The 17,488-nt window shown below is 36.8% G+C and overlaps 1 protein-coding gene across 3 annotated transcripts; it reads right to left on the bottom strand.

Annotated features, from left to right (window-relative positions):
- Positions 1–1,977: 1,977 nt before the first annotated feature.
- On the bottom strand, positions 1,978–17,233 carry a1cf (apobec1 complementation factor). Of its 3 annotated transcripts, none has more exons than XM_073828484.1 (12): positions 17,119–17,233; positions 13,463–13,606; positions 13,010–13,144; positions 11,622–11,752; positions 11,296–11,534; positions 10,896–11,060; positions 8,435–8,532; positions 8,073–8,352; positions 7,023–7,216; positions 6,801–6,937; positions 5,052–5,194; positions 1,978–3,204 (listed from the first exon to the last, which is right to left on the bottom strand). In XM_073828484.1, the coding sequence occupies exons 2-12, from the start codon at positions 13,559–13,561 to the stop codon at positions 3,065–3,067; spliced, it is 1,761 nt and encodes a 586-aa protein (XP_073684585.1). In that variant the 5' UTR covers positions 13,562–13,606; positions 17,119–17,233; the 3' UTR covers positions 1,978–3,064. The 3 variants fall into 3 exon arrangements, with proteins under 3 accessions (XP_073684585.1, XP_073684584.1, XP_073684586.1); XM_073828483.1 differs by having other exon boundaries at positions 7,023–7,240; XM_073828485.1 differs by having other exon boundaries at positions 3,066–3,204; positions 5,043–5,194; positions 7,023–7,240.
- Between the last annotated feature and the right edge of the window lie 255 nt (positions 17,234–17,488).

Consider the following 17,488-nt stretch of genomic DNA (forward strand, 5'->3'; position numbering starts at 1 on the left):
CCCCCCGAATTAATAAGTTGAGTTTTACCGTTTTGAAATCCATTCAGCCGTTTTCCTGTTCTGGCAATATCCCTTTTAGCATAGATTAGCATAGATCATTGAATCCTATTAGACTAATGGCATCCAACTTGTTTCGATATTTTTCCTATTTAAAACTTGACTCTTCTGTAGTTATATCCTGTACTAATGCCGCGTTCCAGGCAACTCGTTACTCGTGTTTTTCCAACCTTCTACCCGTGAAAGTGCACTGGAACGGCAGTCAAACCCGTGATTTCCCACTCGTGAACTCATACTAGATCGATGTACTCCCAGTTACGAGTTCTGACGTAACGTAGCCCGTGAAACAACATGTCAGCCCTTATGGGTGCAGTGTTTATTCAAGTAGAACACGGTGGAAAAATAGAACTTAGGACAATATAACGTTGCAATCAAATTAATAATAAAAAAAAATAATAAATGCACCCAGGCAGTTTGACGTAACTTGCCTGGAACACTACAAAGTCGTGAGTCGTGGTTTGAAGTGGTGATTTACGAGCTCAAAAACCTGCCTGGAACGCAGCATAAGACTGGCGGAAAGTGTAAAGCTGCGATTTTCTAGGCCGATAAGATTAGGAACTACACTTCTATTCCGGCATAATAGTCAAGGAAGTTTGCTGCTGTAACATGGCCGAAGCAGGCGTAGTAATATCACGCGGCACCTGAAATTAGTTCCCAGCTAGGTTAGCATTTGCTGAATTCAGCATAAAGGTGCATTCAGTAGTTTATGGGTGCAGGACACCATAGTTAATTTATGTAAGCCCTACCCAAAAATGCTTCATACAGTGGACTACCAGTAAAATTGATAAAAAATTTGGGACCAAAAATTATTCAGACACTTTGACCATGTTTTGCTTAAGTGGTTTTCCTTTAATTGCTAATGCGACTTTTTTACACCCCAGAATGAACACAATTAGGCATTGCTTGGTAATTGGTCAACAAAGTATTGATAGTTGTGTAAATATTGTCAAAAATTAACACCTGCTAAATGTGGGTAAAAATCAGCTGTGGCGGATTACGCTGTCAATTCATAACCAATTTGGCTGGTTACATTTTGTGTATGTTGACTCATTAATTTATTGGGGAAGTTCATGCAAGCCAAATCTGTGCAGGTTTAGCGCAAATACTGAACTCATGAGACATCATGACATTATGGAGTATATTGCAATAAAGAAACAAAACACTACAGAAATGCACACATTCACCACTATGTGATGACGTCTGGTTAGGCAAATTTAGTGCCTGTGCGCATTTAGAATGCGTTCTTTCTATTCATATGCATTAAGAACGATCACATAATTCAAGATAGGGGGCAGAAAATGTATATATTTATGTCATATAGTTAAAATATCACACAAAGAGTGCCCTTGTTTATTTAAAAAAAATCAGTATGATCACAAATGTGATATTGATTTTATTCAATAAACGAAGAGATTATGTACGTTTTAGACACCATATAAGCTTAGGGTTAGGGTTAGTTGCTCTATTTCGCCAACTAAAATCATTCCAAACACAGCCACAGCACTGTTTTGTGTCTCAGAGCAACATTATTTAAGGTCTGAAACCAGAAGATGCGAAGACTCACAAAAACAAAAAACGAGCGTAAACATCTACAACGTACACAAGGTGGAAATATTCGACGACGGAGAATATTCTGAGTAGGGATGCTGAAGTCTGTTGGACAGGTAAAGTTTTTTTTATTGTTTATACTGTTCTATAAAGGCGCTAATATCATTGTAATTTAAAACTCAAAGAGACGACAATGTTGCACGGAGTGCAGCCTAGTATTGTTGTAACAGTTACGTTATCTATATTCGAAGTAAACAAAGAACAGCGAAGCTAAAGCTAGCTAAAAAACTAAATGTGCAACCTAAATATGTTTTAGGGTTTCATTATAATTTAAAACGTGTTCAGATGAACAAAAGGAAGGCAGGAGACATGTCAAGAAGTGAATCTGATTTATTGATGGTTAGTTGATTTACTAGAATTATATTTTCACAACTCTCTTACTTTGTAGCACTACTTAGGTCTTAGCTTATTTTTTTGTCCTGTTGTTGCCCATTCAATTCTTCCTCCAGTTCTGATGCCAATCACTTAGGCAATAAATTATTTCAAACACTCTATGATCGAATAACAAAGTTCATACAAACAGAGTTGGAATTCAGGTATAAAAATAAGTTCTAAGTGCTACACAAACTTTAATACTGTCACCTTGAAGGCATCTTTATATTTAACAAAAATGTGTCCGTGAGTATTTAAACAATGCTCTTATATTCCCCGCTTACAAAAAGTATGAAGTGGGAGAATATTTCTAGCAAACCTGTAAATATCTTATAAAATATAGCAAAACTACTAATAAACGAACCAGATACAAACCATATCTAAAATGATCCTAAAATATGCAGATACATACAAAAGCGTATGAATGCGTCTCATCTGTTAAAACTCTCTACTTAGGTGTTAATGGAAATACTGAAAGAAAACCAACACAAAAACAAACCACTTTAAATACAACACCAAAGCTTACTAGTAAATGTCTGGATAAAAGTATATATCGTGTAGCACAATGAGATATTACTATGTGTTTTGAAATGACATTTAGTTGCATTGATTCAGTGTTAAAGGCAGCATAAAAGGGTCCAGCCTAAATTATGGTAATTTAGATATTTAAAAAATAAAAAAACAAATCAACAATCAAATTACAGTTCGAATCTGATGGGGTCACCATTCTGGATGAGCACAATTTATGACACAAGTAATGTTTAAATCAAGGTAACTCAATCCTTGACAAACAGCAATAAATCATAAAGCATAAAAACCGACATTTTCTGGAAACGTTTGGGACTGAGTTGTCTCTTCCTGAGTTAAGTCACAAGATGACTCATATTCTTCAATAATGCTCTCAAACGCTTAGGAAGAAATAAAGTTATAACTCTAAACAAACAATCACTACTAAACCTAGAAACATGACAGAATACATGGAACAGATTAACATTGACTTTACAGAGACTCTTAAAGGTAAAAGGTTTTAAAACACTCCATATGCATCCCCACGGGTTGCCACAGCGAAGGCAGGGTAACCCTCGTAGGTTGCATAGGCAGTCAGGTCCTGACCCAGAGAAACAGCCTGTTTCAGCTGGGTAGCAGTGGTGCTGGCAATTGTATAACCTGCGAAACCAAAAGGAAAAGATTTAGGGCAAAATAACTGTTGAAAAGCCAAAGTGTTTTAAAAAAAAGTTTTCTTAACCTTAAAGGAATAGTGCACCCATGTATTTCCAAGCCCGTAAGACCTTTGTCCATCTTCGTAACACAAATTAAGATATTTTTAATTAAATCTGAGAGCTTTCTAACCATGCATAGACAGTAGTGCAACTGACACTTTGAAGGCCCAAAAACGTAGAAAGGACAATATTTAAATAGTCCATGGGACATCAGGGGTTCAATCGTAATGTTATGAAGCTAAGAGAATACTTTTAAGAAAGCACAAATAAATTACCACATGTTTGCATCGTGGTACTCTCGTGAACAAGTGTCAAAGACTGACATGGACGAAAAAAGTGTTCTGTTGAACCACTGATGTCACATGAACTATTCTGATGATGTCCTTACAATAAGTCCTTACATTGAACTTGTCAGTTGCTGTCTATGCAGGGTCAATAGGCTCTCTGATTTCATCAAAAATATCTTGATTTGTGTTCCAAAGATGAACGAAGGTTTTAAGGGCTTGGAATAACATAAGGGTCAGTAATTAATGACAGAATTTTCATTTTTGGGTGAACTATCTATTTCTATTTTTCTTTATGTGGTCTTAAAAAGTCTTAAAGGAATAGTTCACTTTCAGAACCAAAATTAACAGATAATGTAATCACCCCCTTGTCATCCAAGATGTTCATGTCTCTCTTTCTTCAGTCTTAAAGAAATTATGTTTTTTGAGGCAAACATTTCAGGATTTCTCTCCATATAGTGGATATGTATGGTGTCCCCAAGTTTGAACCTCCAAAATGCAGTTTAAATGCAGCTTAGGTTGTCAAAAAACTCTCATCTCGTTTTCTTCCCCAACTTCAAAATCGTCCTACAGTATATCGCTGCAGAAGTACCAACCCAGTGTTTACAAAGTGAACATACAAAGAAGATCAAATGCCCTTTACCAAAAACAAAAAAAAAAAAGGTAAAGCTGCGTTGTAGGGCAATTTTGAAGTTGAAGACGAAAACGAGATGGGAGTTTTTCGACATACCTTAACTGTCTTGAACTGGATTACACAAATTACACTTGCGCAGACAAGACGAGCATTTGAGGTTAAAAAGCAGGGGCGTTGCTAGACCCTTTTTACTGGGGCATGTGCCCCAGTAAAAATATGCTGTGCTCCAGTAAAGTCTTAAATTTGAATTTACGTTGATAACCCCAAAATAAAGACACTAAACTACATGCAACAACTGAATTAACGAGTAATGGGGGCCTGTGCCCCAGTAGAGCTTTAGGTCTAGCAACTCCCCTGTTAAAAAGGATATAAATTGTCAATTTGTTTGGAAAATAACCGGTTGTTTCGCTAGATAAGACCCTTTATTTATTATTATATGGAGAGAAATCCTAAAATGTTTTCCTCAAAAAACATAATTTCTTTATGACTGAAGAAAGAAAGACATCTTGGATGACAAGGGGGTGAGTATATTATCTGTAAATTTTCGTTCTGGAAGTGAACTAATCCTTTAAGAAGTATGAAAATGTACTTTCATAAAACCTGCAGAAACCCTGAATATGCTATCATTAATATTTAAATGTAAATATTAAATACAAATTTGTATTATTTACGTAAATTAACATTAAGTGCCAGTTTCATTATAATTTAATAATTCTGTTACTTATGAGTTTCAGGTTCAATATAAATCTTTATGCCACAGTCATACATTATAGAGTAATTAATAGAATAAAATGTTAGTCCTAGTATGTGTTTACTCCATAATAACAGAATTAAAATCACAGTGAAATAAGTAGCACTTCTACAGACCTCACATACCTGGGAATGCAGCAGCAACTGCCGCAGCAGCGGAAGCGTCAGCGCCCTCTGTCTGAACACCAAGGATCTGCAGAGTGTGTTCTGCTGCATGCAGCTTTGCCTCATCCATTGATGCACAGAGCTTAGCGGGGGTGAACGGATGTCTGATTGGACACATAGACAACATCAGTATTTAATTTTCTAAAAGTAGATTCATTTAAAATGTATATAGATGGGGAGCTAATTTAGGTTTATATTCACACAAGCTACATGTCGTGTCTGACTGAAGAGTGTTCGTTTATAGCTGCATCCCAAAAAATGTGAGCTGATTCTATGTCTAATGGCTACTTTGGCAGCTGTCTACTCCTGAGCTACTCTAGTTGTTGCTGATGTGCCCACTGAGTCCATAGAGGTCTTAATGATAACTCGGACATGAAACCTTTTGGTGAACATGATTTCACGGGATTTCTAAATTGGCTAAATGTCAGGGTTTTGGCTTTTGTTTTCCTTGACCAGCAGTGTGCAGACATTGTACATAATTGACGATCGTGCCATGCAAGAAGGTGGGATCTACAAAGAACTGTCAAAGCAAAGCAAATTCATTTGAGGTCAAAGGTTTACATACACCTTGCAGAATCTGCTAAATGTTATTTATTTTACCAAAATAAACAGGATCATTTTTGTTTAGTGCTGACCTGAATAAGATATTTGACATAAAAGACATACAAATTAAATATAGTCCACAAGAGAAAATAATTTACATACGCTTGATTCTTAATATTGTGTTGTTCCCTGAATGATCCACAGCCGTGTTTTTTTGTTTAGTTATAGTTGTAGTCCTGAACAGTTAAATTGCCCAATGTTCTTCAGAAAAATCCTTAAGGTCCAAAAAATTATTTGGTTAGAATTGGATTTTTGTGTTTAAACCCTTTTCAACGATGACTGTATGATTTTGAGATCAGTCTTTTCACACTGAGGACAACTGAGGGACTCATATGCAACTATTACAGAAGGTTCAAACCCTCACTGATGTTTCAGAAAGCAAAGAACGATGCAGCGGGTGCTAGAAGAGCAGGGGGTGAAAACTTTTGAATAGAGATTTGCACATTTTTCTTATTTTGCCTAAATGTCATATGTTATATTTAGTACTGCCCTTCAGAAGCTACAAAAGACAAAAACAAGTTAAACTGACCATATTATTCAAATTCAAAAAGTTTTAACCCCCTGGCTCTTAATGCATCGTGTAAACTTTTACAACTATAAATGTCTTTTATGTGAAATATCTTATTCAGGTCAGTACTAAATAATAAATAACACGCATTTTGTATGATCCCTCTTATTTTGCTAATACAATTAACATTTTGCAGATTCTGCAAGGTGTATGTAAACTTTTGACCTCAATTGTACATGTACACGTTTGTAGGAAATGAAAGCCAAACCCCAGACATTTTAGGCAATTTACCAATCCCGATGTGCACATGCCCGAGAAGAAGAGGACATGGTTATCGTAATCTATGTCAGTAGGTTCCAACCATATTCCTGGAGTACTGCCAACACTGGCATGTCACTTTAATGAAACACACTTGATTTACCTCATTATCTCAGTAGTAGAGACTTAATAGAGACAAATGAGACAACATCTGCAGTGTTTAGAGCTCCTCCAAGAATGTGGTTGAGAACCACTGATCTAAGTAGACAGCTCACTAGGATCTAATTTGAGTGTTCTTTCCTTTTAATGTGTGTATAGTTGAAAAAGAGGTTGTGGCGTACATATTTGGATATTGAGTAGCCAAAGCAGGGATGGTGACTTTGTAAAGGAACAGTTGCCTCTGATCTGGTCCAATAGCAGAGTGAAGCTGGTAAACAGGTTGCCCCCAGTTATTCTTTTGGCAAATGTCCTCTAAGATCTGCAAAAACAAAATCTTTCTTGGAAAAATGTTCCTTTGAAAACTTCCTCCTCAAGTGATTTTTTCAGTGAGGGTATGAGTGTACCTGTGGGGCGTGTTTGATGCCGTGGGGCTTCAGAGTGACTGGGTTCATGGGCGTGAGCTCCATGCCAGGAAGAAGGTCATAGAGTTTGTCGTCAGGGCGTTTGTCTGTCTTGAGTTGGTACGTGGCGCAACCACGACCCACGCCTGCATAGGCGAGGTATCCTCGCCCACCCAAACCACGTACGCCCGCTGCCCCTACAGGTACATTCATGTAAATTTCTAGGAATGCAAGAAGGCATTAAGTCGAATCAAATCACCAGAAATCACCTGGGTTCAATCAAGATTTAGAGAAACTGATCATCATATAGATATATTCCAAGCCAGCACATTACAGATGCTGCATCTCTGATTCGTGTCAGATCATTTCTTTTTTAAATTTGATAGACTTGATTTTTGGACCCCATCCATTTAGAATAGTACATTATTGTCATTGGGCTGTAATATGCAGGCATGGATAACAAATTCAAATGCTAGATAGGATAAGCAAACTAAGAACAATATAGAAAAATATATTATGCTTGGTCACATGCAAATGAAAATGCAAATATTATATGACTGAACTGCCAAAATAAAACAATAATGAAAGATCTTTACATAAGCAATTTGCCCAGTCTCTTTCATGTCAACATGAAATAAAATTTAAAAATATAATAATATTTTTAGTATAATTTCAATAAATTCTATAACTTTCATTTCATTTTGGTATGTAACACCATCCATTTTTATTTCATCCAATCAATTCATGTTTTATTTTCCTCACTGAACATGCCATTTCGCTTGGAGTCGTCAAATTATGAAAGTAAAATATAATGTCAAAATCACTTCATGTTGACTTTAATAATTGTAGACTGGTCTAGTTGGTATTCATTTTCTTACTTACTATAGTGGATCTTTTGGTCATTAATAATCAGAGCGATTTTATCTGTTCATTAAGAACTACTGCATTCCTCACAAGCTTGATTAACAGTTACAGAATGATATTTCTTCAGAGATTATTTAGTTTAATCACGTCTGAAACAGATTTCAACAAGTGAATCAGATGAACACCCACCTCTCACAGAGGGGGAGCGCACCAGCCCCCTGGTACTTATGTGCCCTTTGGTAGTGGGGAAGCGGAACTGATTAGGGATGGCTGCGTATGCATGGGGGGCGTAGAATATTGGTGCTCCTAGATAGGCAGCTGAGGGGTCGTACATCTGGCCTACAGTGTAAGCATAGTCTCCTTGGAGCAAAGTACCGCCACGACCCCCTGTGCCTCGAGTGTACCGAACATAGCTGTCCTTATCCACAGGCTTGGCTAGTGTGACCTCAATTGGAGAACCATCAATGACCTAAAGGGAAGACAGAGTTTTTTATGCAGCATTATTTCGTAATGAATCAAGTGCATTTCAGTATGTTTGTGTCCCTCTTTACCTTTCCATTCAGTGCATTCATGGCGTTGATGGCATCCTCTCTTTGAGAGAAATGAACAAAAGCGTAATCTCTGATCTTCTTCACCCTTTCAACAGCACCTGGAGATTAACAAACACTGTAAATATTTAAATGATATCCCATAAAACACTTAAAATGATTTCCTTCAGAATTCAGACACAGGAATAGTTTATTTTTTTGGTAAATTTATGCCGAGTTCAGACTGCATGATTTCAGCCCCGATTTTGACTCGCCGACAGGTTTTGAGAAATCGCTGACAAATGCCCGAAATCACAGGCAAATCGCTGCTCGTTCACGTGAGTGACAATCACACAGTGTGAACTATCAAAGACGCGATCTGAGAGAATCGCCGACGTGTCGTTTTTAATAATAATCCCAGTCTCACGTGAGAACTTGCACGCCTGACCTCGCGTTGTTTCCATGTCACTTCTCGCGTGTGTTTGGTTGTGAGACGTAGTTTGCGGACCGGGACAAATGCTGCCTTCATGTGATATGGGAAAGATGATGCTTTCCACTTGTGAAGTGGAAATTACCAGTGTGTCATGTTCAGGTGCTTTTGTTGTCGTAGTGAAGAGAAACATGGCGGACTCGGAATTTGTCCTCACATGCTACTTTGGTAAAACAGACCAAATAAAATAACATGAGAAAATTGCCTCCTTCAGAACTCTGTACCGCACAGCACCCTACTGGAGGCGAACCACGACAAGCTAGCATCTTCTCTTAACGGTATTTTTAAAGACAACACTACGTTTAAATAGCGACGTTATTAAAATCCTTTATGCCCCAGCATTATGGGGGCTACAAACTAACCAACTAAACAGCAGAGAACTTTTAACATCATGCAATGCTTATTCAGTATAGTTTCGTTGCTGTCCGCCATGTTGAAAGGTCAAAGTTTATCCCATCTCGGCAACTCGGGTATCATAAAAAATTTCGAGCTTTCCAGTGGAAATTACAACGTGAGTGGGTGTTTATGTGCAATTTAGATGTCGGATTTTGGTATTTACCATAATTACGATAGCACATGAAGGCAGCAAAAGTTGTCGGCGATTCTTCCTATTGTAAAGTCATGCAGTGTGAAACCCCCTGTCACCGATCCATCGTGCAGTGTGAACACAGCAGTGACGGAATGCTACCCCAGATAGTCATGCAGTGTGAAAACATCTGTGACGCGATTGCTTTGAAAATCGCACAGTAGCAAATTGAAAATAGGGAAAAAATGGTGGGTAAAGAGCTGTGTAAAAAAGTCCACAAATTGCATTTAAACAAACCAGCATTATGATTGGTAAGGGCAGTCACACATAATTTTATGATGATGCACGCAACATAACACTATTGTTATTGTTAAGCCACCTAAAAGGTAACTATAGGTCATAAAAAACTGCTTGCACAAATGACCTATTGGATTGTTTTTTGGAGGAGGACACGCTTCATGAATGATATCTCAAATTATGCAGCTTGTTATTCTATTACTTTTCTAAGTACTCGTACTTCTGATTTTTACAATGGGTGTTTTAGTATCACTTAAAAAAAAAAATCTAAGATTACGAGATTTAAAGTTGTAATATTTTGAGAATAAAGTTGAAATTACAAAAATAAAATCGAAATATTACAATAATAAAGTCTAAATATTGCGAGAATAAAGTCGAAATATGAGAATAAAGTAAAAACATTACAAGAATAAAGTTGAAATATGAGAATGAAGTTGAAATATTTTAGGAATAAAGTCAAAATATTATGAGAATAAAGTTGAAATATTCTGAGAATAAAGTCTAAATACTATGAGAATAAAGTCAAAATATTTTGAGAATGAAGTCTAAATTAAGAGAATAAAGTCAAATTATTACGAGAAAAATGTCAAAATCTTTTGAGAATGAAGTAAATATGAGAAAAAAGTTGGAATACTATGAAAATAAACTAGAAATATTACGAGAATAAAGTCAAAATATTGCAAGAATAAAGTTGAAATATTACGTGAATAAAGTTAAAGCATTTTGAGAATAAAGTCTAAATTACGAGTATAAAGTAAAGGAAAAAACTAATAAAGGAAAAGACTATAGCCTAATTTAATCTTACAAATGTCTCAATTTAATCAGAAACATGATTGACTTACATGCCGCTTAAATTGAAGTAAAAATCTGTCACGCCACTTTAAAGAGTGTACAAAACATTATTGTAAGACATTGTTTGTATTTCGCTATAAAACTGACAGAATTTGAAATCTTTGGAATATGCTACAAATTAATTCTTGTAATTTAGACTGTATTCTCGTAGTATTTCGACTTAGATCTTTGAATTTTTTTTTTTTTTTTTACGGGGCACTAAAATGCTGTCTTAGATTTTTGCCTGCCAGATGATAGAAAGGGTAAATGACTTGAACTGAAAGAGTGACCTGAGCCGTATCCAGAGACCTGAATATTGCAGAGACCTTTTGCTTGCTCACCAGGTTTGATGCTGTTAAACTCTTTCTCTATAGTCTCCTCTGTGGTAGGCAACATCAGATTACGGACATAGAGGATCTTCACTGTGGCCATGGTGTCCTCATCCACTTCGACTTCAGGTTCAGCCCAGTCGACTGCAATAGGATGACCCCACAGCTGAATCCTTCCTGGAAAGAGAGAGAGAAAAAACCATGTCAGTGGTTAGTCTTTTATCGCTCATTTTCTTTGGGCAATGAACTATCTTTGGACTCAACATGAGTTCAGCCTGTGGGAAATCAATAAAATCTTGTCTAGCTCTGGAAAATGACGATTGGTTTGAAAAATGCCTGTACATTTGAAACAGAAGTGTGAGTGGGTTTTGGACAAGAACATTGATTTAATTTCTAACGTGATGTAGCTTACCTGGTAGCAGTTTCCTCCTGGCCATGGCAGCAGCTCTATGGCTTTCATACTCGACAAATGCAAAACCTCGGTTTTTGGACTTGTCAGCAGCACTTGGATAAACGATGACATCCATGACACCATCCGTCACCTTCTTCATCTCTGCCAGGATCTCTTCTCTCTTTTTGGTCTTTGGAATGCCGCCCACAAATAGCCGACAGTTGTCTACACTTGCACACACACCAAGAAGTCTTCCATTCCTGCGTGAAGATGTGTGAGAATTGTTCATCAGTTTTTTGGTTACAAAATGCTTTGTCCGTAGATGTCCAGTGTGAACAATGGCTCACCGGATTTCATAGTTGTTGAGCTGTTTCATGGCATTCTTAGCCTCTTGTTTTGTGGTGAAGGTAACAAATGCATAGCCTCGATTGTTGCCATTGAAGTCCATCATCATCCGTACTTCGTAAATTTTGCCAAACTGCAAAGACAGGTAAGTGAAACAGTTTTAAAGCTACACCACACTTAAAAGATTTGTTCACTTCCAGTATTAAAATGACCCCTATCTCATCCAAGATGTTTATGTTTTTTTTTTCCTCAGCCAAAAAGAAATTTTTGAAGAAAACATTTCTGTATTTTTGTCCATAGTCCATAGTAGACTTTAGCGGGGATCAATGAATTGAAGGTCTGCCTACAGTTTCAGTGCAGCTTAAAAGGTTCTACACGATCCCAACTGAGGAATAAGGGTTTTATATAGCAAAACAATTTGTAATTTTCTAAAAAAATAAAATAAAATTAAAATATAGTGGCTAGCAGCCATTTCCAGATCATTTCTGTGCAGCTCAGTCTAAAGATCAGAGGCAATTTTGGGAAGAATTGGATCAATTTTCAAGGAGGAGTAGCAAAAAAAAAAAAAAAAAAAAAAAAAAAAAACAATACTGTACTTTTCAAAATGGCTGCTACTGTAATGAGTGTCTTAATATAAGTTATTGAATGTAATCAGCATGAGGTGAGGAATCAGGTATACTATGTTTAATTTTTAGGGGTTCAAGATTTTTGAACTAGTGGTGGCGCTATAGAGTTAGTTCTAAACACCCCAAATTTGGCCAGATAACTATTTATGGCCATCACTACAAGTGTGCCAAATTTCATAATTTTCCTATGTTTCGTTCATAGGGCTGCCATAGACTCCCATTGGGTGAAAATAATAAGAAAACATACAGATACAATAGGGGCTACAGACGCTCTTTAAAAAAAAGGATGTTGGATGATTTAGAAGTTGGAGGACAAAATGAGATGGAGTTTTTTCCCTTACCCTACCTTTTTAAACCAAAGTACACAGACAAAGAAATAACCATGCGTGACCTTTCCAATGTGATTACGTGATGCGTGAAGTTGAAGACACGCATTGCAGAGCTAGTGCAAGATGAGCATTTGTGATTAAAGAGTATATACATTTAAATAGTTTTTTTCCTAGACAAGACCTCATTTCTTGGCTGAGGTGGTGTAAAGCCCTTTGAAGCTGCATTGAAACTGCAATTTGGATCTTCAACCTGTTAGCTCCCATTGATATCCACTATATGGGGAAAAATCCTGGAATATTTTCCTCAAAAACCTTAATTTCTTTCGAGTGAACAAAGAAATAAACAAAAAAAAATTTAATTCAGGAGTGAACTGATTCTTTAAAATGATTACCCATTTATTTTAAATGATTATAGTTGACCACTTTCCCCCTTACTTTTTCACAGAGTGGCACCAGTTCATCCTCAAAGAGGTCTCGAGGAAGCTTTCCCACAAAAATCTCACTGCCTCTCTCTGGAGGTGGGCCTTCCCAGCCAGGAGGTGGGCCACCGTATCTCCTCTGGCCATTTTCCTGAGATGAAAAACAATTGGAATTACTCTCAAGAATTGACAAATCATTTTACAATTCCAAGGACAAGTGCTGCTTTTTAATTCACAGATGGAGACGAAGGTGTTTTTCCATTTTCACCACTATACTAAATACAAAAAACTGACGAAGACAAGCACACAGATATCCCCAGTAGTGAAAACATCAAAGAAATGGATCTTATGGACCAGCGGTGCTGAATTTCTTGGTGTTTTGAAATAAGAGTTGATTTAAGCAAGTGTTCCTATCCCATAATCCCACATTGGCACCTGTCCTGTTACCCGAGACTGTGGTAACTCCTACCTGGTGTATGTGAAATCCTGTGCGCTGGATCAGAGTGCGCAGCGCAGTCTCTTTCTGCGTGCCAGTCAGTCCATCCCCGCATTTTTGATTGGTTTCCATTGTGAGTGATTATCAGCAATAAATCAGCAAAATTAGGGGTGCTCACTGAAATTAAATCAAAGTTCAAACACACATAAATGACAGGGCAAGATTGCATATTCCTGCTTTAAATCTGAACATGATAAGAAGCCAAGACATGTCTCGCATGGACAGGTTCAAAGGTAAGAAATGCATACGTCCTAACCATGCTCTTTTGAACCACTCTAATCCATTAGAAAATAGCCATTTTATTCATTTATGCGTATGAGAACATTTTATCACAAAGATGTGATCCTAGTGGAGCAGGAGAAATGTGATTATATGCTCTTAATGTAGGCATCTTTCATCTTAATTTAATCAGTGTCTCTGATCAAAGTCTGTTTGAACTGAATGAAGAAAGCTTTAGGTATATATTGGCTTTTTATCTGCTGGACAGCGTTAACAAAAAAAAAAAAAAAAAAAAAAAAAAAAACGGGGGGGGGGGGGGAGAAACATTTTCCGCAACTCCAGGTCAAGGACCGTGGTGTAATTATTAACTGAAGAGAGCAAATCAAAACAGCAGACAATCATTAAGTCACATATGTTTCAACTGGAGGACATCTGTGTCCTGCCCTTATTTCACACCTTATTTCAGCCAGTTTCCCTCAATGAGAATGTAGAAAATATAAAAGCATAATTATATTATTACATCAGAAGATTGCACTATAATTTATGGAAGCTTTTTCTGCCACTAAATAAAAAATAAAAAAGGTAATCGCGACTTTTTATCTCACAATTCTGAGTTTTTTTCTTGCAATTGCGAGTTTACATCTCATAGTTCTGACTTTTTTTCTCAGAATTGCATCATATAAACTCACAATTCCGACCTTTTTATCAGAACTGTGAGATATAAATGCACAATTGCGAGTTATAAAGTCAGAATTGTGAGATACAAAGTTGTCATTGCAGGATTTAAACTCACATTTGTGAGAAATAAAGTCAGAATTACCGTTGAAAGACTGATATGTTTACAGAATTGCTAGTTTCTGACTTAATTTCTCAGAAATACAAGTTTATATCTTGGAATTCTGACTTTATACTCACTATTGTGAGTTTTTATCATGCAATTCTGACTTAATTTCTCAGAACTCACAATTCTTACTTTATAACTCACAATTGTAAGTTTATATCTCACAATTTTGAGGAAAAAAAAAGTCAGAATTGTGAGATAACAAGTTGCAATAACCTTTTTTTATATAGTGGCGGAAACAGGCTTCCATATTGAATAGCTTGGAGCTCAGAAGACAAAGTATTGTTCACGCATAAATTTAGATTTAATCATCATTTACTTAAGCTCAGGTTGTTCCGAAAGTGTATGATTTTTTTTTCCATCTGTGGAACACAAAATATGTGTATAACATAATATGTTTTTGTACATATAATGAAGGCTGGGTTCTGCATAGACAGAAAACCAGACTTTTTTTTCCTCTCTGAAAAGATGAAATAATGTTTCATTTTTTAACCTAGCCCTTTCTGGAGAGATTTCGCATACTAAACTATAGAACGTATAGAAACTATAGAAAGTAAAGAATGTGAATAGCAGCTTTGATCTTTTTTTTTTTTTTTTTTTCATTTGTTGATAATAAGTTAACTTTAAAATCTATGTCTTTGCAGACTTTGGCTACTGAGCAAATCTGAGCAAAGTTTAAGACACTGTTGAGATCTCTTCTAAGACTTGTTGGAGACACTAGATACTGTGTTTGTTTCTGAGTATAAGATTTGGACCTTCCAGAGACTTAAGCAAAAAAAGTCCCCATTTATCTCAAACTAATATTAACAAGATCTCCCTTGTGGTTATTCTTTTATTTTAGATGAGAGTGCTATCGAGCGTGATTGAATCACATGGCCACGGGTCTTTAAAATCATCAGTGGAGTGTCTATTTGTCTTTGTCTTTTTCAGCTTCACTTGATCAAAGAGAGATGCTGAAGACAACAAAGGAGTATGAGTACAGAATAGGGGTCAAAGGTGACAAGACTGCTAGTCCTTTTCAAAAGCTCTTCAGCATCTGCATGCAGTCATGACCACAATGATTATACCATGATACCATGATCATGGTCTCTGTATAAGCGGCTCAAAAAGACAAAGACAAGCTAGCATTTACTTTGCATCTATATCTGTTTATGTAAACTTCTCAATTTTAAGTTGAAGTACTTATAGTATCAACTTGTATTTTGTACGTTCAGGATTTGAATCCAATATACATTTTAGACATCAAAACATCCACTTAGTTATTAAAATCTATTTTTTTCAAGTCTTATCCTGCTTAGTGCATCAAGTAAGCGAGGACTGCCATTGGCAGCCCATTAAAAATAGGTTCACGATGTTCTGAGAGTCTGTGTGCTCTTTAGAATTTTCTTTATTTTTCTTTTCATTCATTTTACAGTGCAATGCACCTCCCCAGCAGTTACATTGCTAATGTGTTCGCCTCTGCAAATTCAATAGCTTGTGCAAAGCACAGAGTTTATATAGACTAAAAGGGCTCATCACAGATGACTCACAACGTGAGATGCTATTACCACACGCTTTTGCAGTTGGCCTTTTAATCAATCCATGCAGTGCATAACACCAAAAATCTTTAGGAAGCGTCACAAATGACGACTTTCATGAAACTCAAACGTCAAGGGATATAAGAGAGATGGCCTAACATTAGGAAGTCATTAAAGAGAGCGTTTTAAGACAGTACGGAAAGGACTCCATTAGTCTGCAGTCCATCCACTGCTCTCTCCTGGACAGCCTGGTTACCGTTTGCATAAACAAGATAACTAGACGTGCGCTTATCATGCCTGGATCTCTGGCTGCTTTTCAGCCCATGTTGACTGAAGCTAAATACACATGTTCTGAAGGCCAATGTGCTGGACTGAAACTAGAGCATAAATGCAGGGAATATAATATTTGTATTTGCACTTAAATTGCATGTTGCTGCTTGCCTCTGTATTTGAGCTTTTAAAACCATAAATCAAAAACAATATCATATGCATTGTACCCCCAACCCTAATCATGCATGTGCACACTGTTGCTACTGTTAATAACCATCTGTGAGGTTCAATATGGCGTGTTTAATAAATACAGAATGTTGGAGAAGTACCATATGTTGAAACATTTCAATAACAGCAGTGCATTAGCTTTGGGCTAATGTTACATCTGACCTCCTTACAGCTATATTGGAATTCACATATGCATGTGCTGTTTGTATGTTGAAATATCAGAACTGAAGAAAGGTTTAAGGTAATGATTGGCTCATTTCTGCATTATAAACACTGCTGAAGACTATTACAATAGAGTTTGTGCAGTGCATAAGCTGTAATAATTAGTCAAATTATTGTGTGTAATTCATTGATGACTTCTTCTGTATTATATCTTACTTAGACAGTGTCCTCACAATCATATTTGCCAGTTGCACAATTAAATGCATTAAATACATGCAACAAAGCCATACAGATGAGCACGTCTTTTTAAAACAGCGTCGCTACTTTTATCTTGCCACTACCTGACAAGAATCCTTTATGTCTTATAATTTGGTATTAAAGAAGCAACTTACCTGAGCAATTTCAGAGATCACCACCCGGAAGACTCAGACCCTCATTCTGCTGAATTTGGCAACGTGTCACTGGGGTGATTCTGTAATCACATCATATCAAACTCCAAAGGTTCACTGTCCTGGGGCTGCTTTACAAGCCGGCGTGGTTAAACGTTAACCAGCTCTATCTCTGCCTCTCGCTGTAGGCCAGCCCTTTGACCAGGAACAGCGATCATGGTTCGCCTGCAGCAGGGAGCCTCTTGAACCAGAGAGCATGCTGCAGAAGACTTGTAGTGCTCTTTTTGTGTTAGAAATATTAATAGCTTTTTTAATATATCTTTTGTTTTTGACTGAGTACAGATACAGGCCAACCAAATGGATAAATAAACTT

This window comes from Garra rufa, chromosome 22, assembly GCF_049309525.1.
Source record: "Garra rufa chromosome 22, GarRuf1.0, whole genome shotgun sequence".
In the NCBI taxonomy this organism is placed as follows: domain Eukaryota; kingdom Metazoa; phylum Chordata; class Actinopteri; order Cypriniformes; family Cyprinidae; genus Garra; species Garra rufa.